The sequence below is a fragment of the Populus alba genome, chromosome 10, assembly GCF_005239225.2.
Source record: "Populus alba chromosome 10, ASM523922v2, whole genome shotgun sequence".
NCBI classification, from domain to species: Eukaryota; Viridiplantae; Streptophyta; class Magnoliopsida; order Malpighiales; family Salicaceae; genus Populus; species Populus alba.
This window is the reverse complement of record NC_133293.1, coordinates 301,211-312,677: the sequence shown is the minus strand read 5'-3', so window position 1 is coordinate 312,677 and position 11,467 is coordinate 301,211. Positions and strand designations below refer to the sequence as shown.

The 11,467-nt window shown below is 35.1% G+C and overlaps 1 protein-coding gene across 4 annotated transcripts; it reads right to left on the bottom strand.

Moving 5' to 3' along the window:
* Positions 1-590: 590 nt before the first annotated feature.
* LOC118057342 (ABC transporter B family member 4) lies at positions 591-8,068 on the bottom strand. 4 transcript variants are annotated; one of them, XM_035069890.2, is made up of 14 exons: positions 7,827-8,068; positions 7,675-7,733; positions 6,052-6,469; positions 5,618-5,672; positions 5,336-5,511; positions 5,036-5,257; positions 4,718-4,956; positions 4,080-4,605; positions 3,624-3,897; positions 2,532-3,418; positions 2,186-2,452; positions 1,792-2,055; positions 1,359-1,652; positions 591-1,180 (listed from the first exon to the last, which is right to left on the bottom strand). In XM_035069890.2, exons 3-14 carry the CDS (start codon positions 6,397-6,399, stop codon positions 824-826), a joined length of 3,909 nt encoding a protein of 1,302 aa, XP_034925781.1. In that variant the 5' UTR covers positions 6,400-6,469; positions 7,675-7,733; positions 7,827-8,068; the 3' UTR covers positions 591-823. The 4 variants fall into 4 exon arrangements, with proteins under 4 accessions (XP_034925781.1, XP_034925780.1, XP_034925782.1 ...); XM_035069889.2 differs by lacking the exons at positions 7,675-7,733; positions 7,827-8,068 and adding an exon at positions 6,777-7,203; XM_035069891.2 differs by lacking the exons at positions 6,052-6,469; positions 7,675-7,733; positions 7,827-8,068 and adding an exon at positions 5,768-6,036.
* Between the last annotated feature and the right edge of the window lie 3,399 nt (positions 8,069-11,467).

Sequence of the window (11,467 nt, the reverse complement as noted above, 5' to 3'; positions counted from 1 at the left end):
TATATATATAAACATGCTTAATTATGAATAGAAGTAACACATTTTGCAAATTTCATAAATGGGATTGAGTGAAATGAATGATTTTTCGAACTTCATATTTTTAACAAAAATAGACATTATTTTATTGTCTATTTTAGACAATCATTATCTTTTTAAGGGTTATTTGATTATTTTATAACAATTTGACCAAAAATCAACTCAATTTCTAATAATCAACTAATATTTTTAATGAACGGTTAAAAGTGCAATCACAAAAAAAAAAAAAGAGTTGAGAAGTGCAACGTTTTCAAAAGTATACTCACACTCAAAATAGAGGGTGGCAAAGGTAATTAACCCTATAAAAAAACTAAAAACTCACAAAGGTAAAGAGAGAGGAAAAAAAAAAAAAAGACTATTTGTCACTTACTAGAGCTAAGAACGATGAAGTCTTCGCTTAATAACCTCATAAAATTCTTGAGGGAAAAAACTCAGTGGGTATGATAAAGAACATGGGAGAGAGATTGAAGAAGAAAGAAAGGAAAGAAAGGGATTGAAACATGAAAAGGCAATAAAAACTTTAAAAAGTGTTTCTCTAAGAACAAAAAAACAAAGAAATAACATTATCATACCCTGAATTACTCTTTAATTTATGGTGACCTCGTGACTTGAAGAAATCAATGGATATTAATCGCAGCAATACACAGAATCACTCTTTAATTTATGGTGAAAAGATAATATTACACATAGATCGAATCCTCCACTCTCATCATACCCTGCAGGAAATATATAGTACTACTTCCAAACCATGCACGCATATATGATACAGAGGCCTCCAATGCTTGATTCAGGACGATGAAGCACTTGTATGTAATGATACCAAGGAAGCGTAGACACCATCCTTGATACTCATCAAAGTGTCATGCCTTCCCTGCTCTGCAATCACACCATTCTTGACCACTGCTATAACATCAGCGTTCTTGATCGTGGATAACCGATGGGCTACGATCACAGTGGTTCTATTCACCATAACTTTCTCCAGTGCATCTTGAACTACTCGTTCAGATTCTGCATCCAGGGCACTGGTTGCTTCATCTAGCAGTAATATTTTCGGAGCCTTTATGATCGCACGAGCTATTGCCACTCGTTGCTTCTGTCCACCTGATAATTGGGTGCCTCGGTCACCTACAATAGTATCGTAACCCTGCAATGTTTTCCGAAAACAATCACTCCCACAAGCATTTATGATCATGATTGTTATTATTCCAGTTGACATCATATGGTAAGTAATTTGAACTAATCTTTCCTTGGAAATGCAGCCAATCAATTAGCAGCTTTAAAAATGCTGACAAAAGCTTATTATGACAAGTCTACTTACGAACCTGTTGTAAGCTACTGATGAACTTGTTGGCATTTGCCGATTCTGACGCAGCTAAAATCTCTGCCTCCGTAGCGATTCCTTCCTTTCCATATGCAATGTTGGCTCGGATAGTGTCGTCAAACAACAAAGGCTCCTGGCTGACTAGGCCCATTCGCTGTCTTAACCACTTGATTTGTAGCTTCTGGATTTCAACTCCGTCTAATGTTATGTAACCTGAATCAGGATCATAAAATCTCTGCAACAATGAGATCACTGTTGATTTCCCACTGCCACTTTCTCCAACTAGAGCAACTGTCTGGAAAATGAAATTTATACAATTAGATACAGAAGAGATTATGGTACCATGTGTAGTTCTGGTTCTAGTCTTAACAGCGCACGCTTGGTCTAGAAATGACTGCAATGAAAAACATTGAAGGAAACTGACATAGAGTTACCTTGCCAGAACGGATTTTTAAGCATAGATCTCTGAAAATTTGGACATCAGGTCTTGTGGGGTATTTGAAACTGACATGTTGAAACTCCATATCCCCTTTAAAATTTTCTATTGCTGTCCCAGAATCATCAGTAGAGTCTATTTTTGAGTTTCGGTCTAGAATTGCAAATATAGAAGCTGCAGCAGCCTTTGCTTTCATGATATCAGGACCGAGGGAACTTGTTTGAGAAATACCATATGATGCCATAGTGAGAGCAAAAAATACCTGCAAACCAACAAGAAGTAGATAGCTTATAACTGGTAACTTTAAGGAATCATTTACTTTTCATGTGCTCAGTTAGTGAACGTTGGAAACGGAAACTTGTAAATCCTGTCAGGGCAGAGAAGAGACTTACGCGAAAAACCTCAGAAAATGTTGTGTCGCGAGAATTGACAAGACGGGATCCAGCATAGAAACAGGTAGCATAGACTGCGTAGAGAAAGAGGAAAGATAGTCCAAATCCTATCCCACTTACCAACCCTTGCCTCATGCCTGTCTTCAATGGACCTAAACAAGCCTGTTGGTACAGTCCGGTCACTTTCGCTTCAGAACAGAAAGATGCAACTGTTCTAATATTCCGCACTGCATCATTTGCAACTTGACTTGCTTCCTCGTACATTTTCTGTAACCATCTAATCTTAATTACTGATATTGCGTGTCTATTTGCATGATATGTAGAATAATCTTACAGATTGACTAACCTTTGCATCTGCGCTGAAACCTTTCATGAATTTTTGTTGAATAAATCCATTAAGTCCTAGAAGAGGTAGCAAGGCAAGCATGATGAAAGCCAGTTGCCAACATGCTTGAAAGGCGATAAACAAAGCAACAACTGCAGTTCCAAGATTTTGAACTAGCATACCAAGTGCGTCTCCAACCAGACCTTTCACCATAGCTGCATCTGCGGAAAGTCTTGCACCAATTGCACCACTTGAATGTTCAGGTTGATCAAACCAGCCTACTTCCATATAAATCACTTTCTCAAAGCACATTGATCGAATCCTTTTTATCAATTTACAACCAGCCACTGCAAAAAGATAGTGCTTTACGGGCTGAACAATTAAAGATATCACGCCGATACCAACGAACATTAATGCCCAAAATGCTGAATCCTTTTTGAGTTTATCTGGTGGCTCAAAAAATGTCTTGATCATAGAAGAGACTAGTATTCCGAAAACAGGTAATATTGCACCAGCCACTATTGCAGCCAATGCAGCTAGCATTAACACTGGGATCTCTGGTTTGTTAAGATAGGCTAGGCGAAAAAGTGGGACTTCTGGAAGTGGTTCGGATGGCTCTGAATCAAGAATATAGGGTTCTGCTGTTGCTGTATCTGGAAGATCAATTCCAGTGGGCACACCAAATGCAGCTGAGAATGAGTGACGACTACTGTGTCCAAGGGATGAGCCTCGACTTATTGATCGTGGGAAAGATGAGCGTTTACTTGAATGTCTATCAGAGTCTGCTAAGCTTTCTGGCCCATCTGGATTATTTAGAACATCATTGTTTTTTGCTGTCCTCATTTCCTGCAATCTTATAAGCTGATAATATGCTCCCTCAGGATCTTTGGTCAGCTCCTTGTGGGAACCTGGTCAGTTAATGTGAATCAGGATGCAGTAATCTATGAGTGTGAGAGACAGAGAGGGAGGGGAACACTTTTTTGTCATTCTAAAATAAGGAATACTTATTAATCAAAAGGTGAAATAATCAAGAACAATTTGTTTTCCATTACATTATACATTAATCAAATTTGGTAACCAATTAAGAGAGAGCAATGCGAGCAAAAGCAGTACCTTTTTCAACAATTTTCCCGTGGTGAAGAACGGCAATTGCATCAGCATTCCTTACTGTACTCAAGCGATGAGCTACAACAACTGTGGTTCGGTTGATCATAATCCTGTCTAATGCCTCTTGCACAATTCTTTCAGATTCTGTATCAAGAGCACTTGTGGCTTCATCTAGAAGGAGTATTCTTGGATCTTTTAGAATTGCTCTAGCAATAGCAATTCTCTGTTTTTGGCCGCCAGATAGCTGAGTGCCATTCTCCCCAACCATCGTGTCAAGTCCCTGAAAGCATCTACTCTCGTTAGTTAACAATGACAAATCACCTAAGCACCCAGGTTTGTTGTCTTATAAAGTCTGAAAGCCACACACAATGGTTCCACTGATATTATATTAACTTAAAAGCTTTCTTGGAATAAAAAATCCAAATAAAAGAAAACAAATTTTAATTGCATCTCTATTTAAACCTGAGGAAGTTTATCTATGAACTTGGCAGCATTGGCAAGTTCAGCAGCAGTTTTGATTTCTTCACTAGTTGCACCATCCTTCCCATAGGCAATATTATCTTTAATGCTACAAGCAAACAACACAGGTTCTTGGCTGACCAGGCTTATTTTCTGTCTAATCCATTTGAGCTGGAACTCTTTGAGGTTAACGCCGTCTATTAGAACTTCGCCGGCGTGCGGGTCGTAGAACCTCTCAATCAAACCAATAACTGTAGATTTCCCACTTCCACTCTTTCCAACCAAAGCTGCAGATGTACCGGGAGGTATTGCGAGAGAGAAGCCATTGAATATTCGCTCATCAGGTCTTGCTGGATAACTGAAATGAATATCCTTAAGTTCTATATCTCCCTGAATATCATCTAGTGTCCGTCCGTTGCTGTTGTAAGAATCTATTTGTGACTTTCTATCAATTACCTCGAACAACTTAAACGCTGCAGCTCGCCCAGCAGAAAATGCACTTAAGCAAGAAGATGACTGTCCTAGAGACCTGACAAACAAAAAAATCAAAATGATTTAAGAAATAAAGTAAAATGTTCTTAACACAACTCATGAGAGATCGATCTTTCAGAAAAATGAAAAAGATGCAGACTGAAACTTACATGGAGCCGGTCAACACTGCAAAATTTACATTTACAACATCTCCTCCATTATATCCATCATTCAGAATCATTTTAGCACCGTACCATACAGCCAAAGCGTAAGTGGAGAATACAATAAGTGTAACCACACCAAAACCGACTCCTATAGCCAAGCCCTCTTGCACTCCAGTTTTGACAGCTTCGGTCAAAGACTTGTTGTATTGAACCACAGCTTGCTTCTCCCCTGTAAATGATACAACCTGCGTTGGAAATGGCCATCATGACCGTGGTTCTGAAATGAAGCGGCAAAGAAACTATTTCTTATCCAATTGCGCATACCGTTCTGATGGAACCAATTGACTGGTCCACGACATTTGCTGCATGTGAATAAGCAGTTTGCCCACGGGATGCCATCTTTGACACAGTAATGGCCATGACGGCACCAGATAGGACAAGAAGGGGGATGGAAGATGCCATGACAAGAGTAAGTTTCCATCCCTTACTAAAGGCTATGACAAAACCAGCAGTGAATGTTGTAAATAGCTGCAAGAACTTTCCCACCTGCAACAAAAATTAACAAGTAAGATGATACATCAGATTCTATTTCTAGCATATTTCTAAGAAAATATATGTCCATACCTTCTCACCCATGGCATCTTGAATGAGAATAGTGTCACCCGACATCCTCCCAATAATTTCTCCTGTGTTAGTTTCGTTATCGAAGAAGCCGATTTCTTGCCTGAGAATGGCTCCCAAGTACAAATTTCTTATTCGCACAGCCTGTCTCTCCCCGGTGACCATCCAACAAGATACCTCTGATACAAATCAAACTCAGGTATTTCAGTTCTCAATTTAGCTCTAAGCCTCTAACAACTTTTTTAAGGATGGAGCCATGACTGGTGAATAATAATGTGGACTTACGAAGGAATGCTGCAACCATGGCACCAAGTCCCAAGTAAACAAACTTCAGAGCTACCTGAGGATATGGAATATACGGATTGAGTTACAGCTAATAATGGGTTCCATAACAGGATAGGAATACATAGCGATCATCTTCCTTGAGGAGATTACCAGGCAATAGGTAAAGTTGGGTAGTATTACCAAGCAATAGGTAAATGCAAATAGTATTAGCGAGAGCAAGTTCCTTGAAAATCCAACCAGTCCAAATCACAAGTAGTGGTTAATCTACCTTGGAACAAAATTTTCTACACAGAATACTCACCCTCAGGTTGCAGAATGTTAGTGTGGAAGTAAGGTCAAGTTAAAGAACATAAATATATACTGCAATTTCATATGTATCAGATGATGCATCGATATGGATGAATTGTGTTGTTAGCAGAATATAGTTTCTATACCTGGGAAACTTCATGAGTCACTTCTTCAATGTTGTTACTAGTACTTCCAAACGCATTTACTACTTGTCCAAATAGTATCGTCATGATGGGCATGCAGGTTCCATTTCCAATTGCAGCAATGGTGCCGACAAACATTAATAGATAATCTGTGGGGTCAGCAAAGGAGAAAAGCTTGTAATATGGCACTACATTAGTGCTTTCCTTTTTCTCCTTGCTCTTTTCTGATTCTTGTTCGTTATCATTCTTTTCTGCGGCTTGGATCTCTGACTCCACAATTTCTGAATGGCTCGTTGTTGCTGCAGCCTGCTCAAACTTTCTATCTCCTAGCAAACCATTTTCATCAGCCATGTTGTCTCCAATGATTCTTTGCTATAGTTGACACGGGGTGCTTTGAAGAACCTTTATGGTCGGATTAGAGCTGCAAGAGAAACAATATCAAGTGCCTCAATTGCCAAATTCTTGATAAGAGCTAAAAGATGAATTCATTCCAACAATGCCTGACAAATCTTTATTTTCTGGAAGCCTATATCTTCCGAAGCACTATTGAATTTATGGAAAATAAATTATTTTGATTTGGAAACAAAACGCTGCAGCTGCTTAAATCCTAAATGTCAGAAAGGGAAATTCTGTGAAAGTTGTCACTGCTTAAAGCTCAAGCAGACAGGTATTATGAGAGCGGTAAAATAGAATGGAACCAAGCTGATTCTAATGCCAGAGAACCTCACCTGCCAAAAGATTCGAGGACAACTATGAGGAAAGGTTTTCAAACGGAACCAAGAGGCAAACCCAGGTAAGAGAAGAGAAAACAACAGTCAAGACCAGGTCAGGTTGCCACAGTCCACGTGGAAATTAAAAAATGCGGTTATATGAATCAACCCCATATATGCCATCCTTCACTGACTCCACTTTATAAGCAACATGGGCTCTATCAGAATATATATGCCAGGTCTGAGACTATATGGTTGAATTTTAGCTCGCTAGGTTTTCAAGATTGAGGGAATCATTTTAAGTTTTACGAGTAATAAATATATTCAAAGTGTAATATCAGAATTCGATCACATCCTGTGTCACTAGCCATTCTATTCCAGCTTGCTCCATATTTTGTCTAAATGCTTCCGACTACATTCGAAAAGATGATAGCTAGTTACCTGGGGGACCGCATGATATATATATATATATATATATATATATATATATATATATATATATTGATTGCGATCTTCCTACAACCTCACCCGAAACACTATATTTATCTATCTGTATAAAGAAAAAGACTGGTTTGGAAATTGTTCTTATCATTGTCCTATACATTGATCATAGCACATGCATAGTAGTTGATGCCCTCACATTATATACTTATATATATATGATCAATGTAGCACTGCACATGCAGGAGCTAGATAAAATACAAGAGCAAATTAATGATAATAAGAAAAGAATTAATTAGTCAAGAAGACATGGCCAGTGAGGGAAGAGATACGGCAGCGATGAGGCCAGCAGATTCGAATCTGGGATTATTCAACGAATTAGCATATTTTTAATGTCTATGCGGCCAATAGCATTGTTGCGTCCCATCATCATCAAAAGATACAGCATATATAATGAATTCTTAATTTTAATTACCATGGAGTTACGCAATAAATTTGCAGTTCAACTCTCTCTGTAGCCTCATTTGCAATAACCTAGAAGCCAATTTAGAACCTTGGATTAGGACATTAAAAAATAAAAAAAAAAGGAAGAAAGAAACACTCATCAGTATTAAATGGCAAACTCACTCTTGATAATGTCTTCAAGTTAATGGGTAACACATGGAGAGAGTTGCCGGGTTCTGAAGCCATATAAATGGGGAGCGTGTGCCTGAAGATTGAAGCCATAGATATGGGGAGCATGTGCCTGAAGAAGCTCACTGAGTATTTCAGAAAAGGATAAAGAGAACCTGGCAAAGGTTTAGCCAAAAACATTCCCGCATCGGCAATATTTTTGTCTTTTCGTACAACAGAATTAGAAGAAGAATCTGTTTCTATTGTTTATACGGATTTCTTACTGGCCGTCCGTCCTTTTTTTTTTTTTATTATTATAATTATAACATATACGGCTCAGTCTTTCACTGTAGACTCCAAAGTGGAGTCTACAGTAAAAAGAGTGAGCTGTTTTTTTTTTTAAAAAAACTGTTTTTTTTTTTAAATTTATTAATATTAATTTTTTTATTTAATTATCACACTCTTGACAAGAATCTTAAATTTAACGGGTTAATCTGATTTGATAGGTTAATCAAATTGATTCAATTTTTTTTTCTTTATTAGTTTTTTTTTTCAATTTTATCTTTTAATATTATAATTAACCCACAGTGAAAAGGCTAGATAGTTTTTTTTTTATTTATTTTTTAATGGATTTTTTTTTTGTTTAAATTAGTTTGTTAATGTTAAATTTTTTTTCTATTTAGTTATCAAACTTTTATGACACAGATTTCAGGTTTGACGGGTTAACTCAAATTATTTTTTTTCTAGTTTTTCGTTTGATTTAGTTTGTTAATGGTAATTTTGTTTTCTATTTAGTTATCAAACTTTCATAACACGAATCCCGAGTTTAGTGGGTTAACTCGTAAATGTTTTTTCCTATTCAATTATCAAACTTTCATGACATGAATTCCAGGTTTGACTGGTTAACCTGGTTTAAAGGGTTAACCCAGTTAATTCAGATTTTTTTTCTTTTTTTCCATTGGTTTTTTTTTCTTCCAATTTCATCTTTAAATATTGTAATTAACTATAATTAAAAGGCATCAACAATTTTTCTTCCAATTTCATGACATGAATTCCAGGTTTGATGGGTTAAACCAGTTGATTCAGATTTTTTTTTTCTTTTTCTTAAGTAGTTTTTTTCTTTGAATTTTATCTTTTAATATCAATTTGATTAAGAATTAAACTTTATGATTTGTTTTGTTTACTGTTCATTAGATTATTATGATCTCATGAGGGGATTTTATTATACCCCTCCTTGCAAAACATTATTTATCGGAATAATACTTTGCTTTACATATTTTTTTTTTCAATTAATCTTTTTTTTTAAAAAAATTTATTTTGTACTATTAATTTTTTTTCCTTTTTAATTATCACATTTTTATAGCACAACCTTGTAGCCAGACCCATATCTAAGGCTCTGGGTTTGATGTTGCAACCAAACTCATTTAAATTTGGGTCATGCAAGTTTAATAATATTATTAATAGTATAAATATAACTTTTGGGTCAGGCGTAACAGACACACCCAATACTCTTAGGTATAGCTTTGCAGAAAGATATAACACTCTTAGATTTTAATTGTTTTTTTGATATTTTTTATGTAAAAAAAAATTGACCCGCAGCATAGCGCAGGTCACGTTTCTAGTTCTATTCTTTAAAACGCCTTGTAAAAACACTATGTAGGTATTGTGTACATAGATTTATTTCACTATGAACCACACACTTTATATAGAGTGTTTGTACTGTGAACGACACTGAAGCACCAAGAGAAACGTTTTCTTTTCTTTCCAAAGTTGTTGGGTCTAGCCACTAAAGTAAATCCAAGGCTATTGGGTATGGATTGACAACCCGACCCAATGTTATCGGGTCTTGGCTACCCGATCTAATGCTATTGGGTCTGGCTTAACTGTTAAATTTTTTAAAAAAAAAATAATAAAAAAAAAATTAAACTCGTCAACAAGCCTATGGACTTTCTAAAAGTTAAACATACTTTTTTTTAGAAACTATTTTTTAACTATATGATAAAAAAAATGATCACATAATCAAGTTCAATTAGAAAAAAAAAAAAAAAAAAAGAGGTTCCCTGCCAAACCCGTGAACCGAGGCAACTAGGGTTACCTCGTTAAACTCGCAAATCAAGTCATTGACTCCATAAAGTTTGATAATCTAGCTTTATTTCTAAATCAATTTTTATTTAACTAATTTCTTTTTAAAAAATAGACTATACAACTATATTAAGATTTTTTTATATATAACAACTCGATGTTAGGATATTTTTTTGATACTGCGATAATTATATAAAAGATAAATTAAAATAAATTATTAACTCTAAGTCCACATAAAAACTGAATTAAAAAAAAAAAAAAAAAGATCAAAAAAACAAAAAACAACACTGTAAATTGTAATCCAAGTGTTTCCCCTTCTTTTTTTTTATAAATTGTCAACTCTGAACACGCACCCACCTACATACCTACGCACCCACCTTTTAGCTTGATAATTATACCTAATACTTAATTAATATACGATTTGGTTACATGGGAGGGTGCATTTTCAATATTATTGAAATAAGCTACAAGTTAAGAAGTGGAATCTTGAGTGCTTTAATAAGTTGAGATAATCAAGTTAGCTAACTGACAATTAATGCCTCAGGCTAATTAACTAATAAACTAAAAACCTAATTTCATGAGATATGGGTTGAAATTGTGGAAGAAATATAGATTGAAAGATAAAGGATCAAATTATAAGACTTGAAAAAACATGGGCAATCTCAAATTCGGGAAAGAAATGCTTTCTAGTTCATCTATTTTTGCATTTCATTCATTTCAGCCCTGCATTTTTAGGAATTTTGTTTTCAATCCAAGATTTTATTTTATTTATTTTTTAATCTCTAGATTAGAAAGAAAGAAAAACTCGTTGAAAAACGATGAAAAAAAGAGTTGTCATCTACCCACCTTCTAGCAAATAAAAATATGATCTTTGTGCCAATAAGTTATCTTTTTTAAATAAGATAAACAGAATTATTCATTTTTTAATTAGTATTTGATAATTATGTTTTCATATTTATTTTTTCAACGAAACATGTTTTTGTCTTCCATAAGTATATGTTTCTTGTATTTTAAGACACTAACTAAATGGATTTAATGGGGGGTTACAAAACCATGTATGTGTAGTAGCATGAAAGTCTTGAAACTTGCAGAGAGGTTTTTCAAATAAGTTTAATTATCATTTGAATAAGCAGTTTATCATCATACGAATCCAATAAAATAAACAAATTAAAAGAAAATGATATATTTGTTAGATTACCAGAGATTTTGACAAGATTTTAAAAAAGGATAATTCTAGAATTGAGTGAGGAGGGGAAAAGAACAATGACCATTATGACCTCCTGGTTTTTCCATGACAAATTGGTCAGTGAAAATTATCAACGGCGATGCTAGAAATTGTAGTGCTGCAGCCTGCAATTTTTAGGTGGACGATGCAATCTGGACGACGTGTGTTGCACGCATATTTTTTTTAAAAAAAGCTCCTGGGCTGCACATGATGTCATCTTTTATTATTATTATTATTATTATTATTATTATTATTATTATTATTATTATTTTGGTAGTAAAAAAAATCAAAAAAATGGATTAAATTCAGAAAATTGAAAAAAAAAAAAAAAACCAAACAATAGAACCAA

What these genes read in the sequence shown, in the direction of transcription:
- LOC118057342 (XM_035069890.2), bottom strand. Translation starts at nt 6,399, where the DNA reads ATGGCTGATGAAAATGGTTTGCTAGGAGATAGAAAGTTTGAGCAGGCT. An exon ending in AAGATGCCATGGGTGAGAAG is followed by an intron (nt 5,258 to 5,335) that starts GTATGGACATAT and finishes TTTTTGTTGCAG; the next exon opens with GTGGGAAAGTTCTTGCAGCT. An exon ending in TCATAGATAAACTTCCTCAG is followed by an intron (nt 3,898 to 4,079) that starts GTTTAAATAGAG and finishes AGATGCTTTCAG; the next exon opens with GGACTTGACACGATGGTTGG.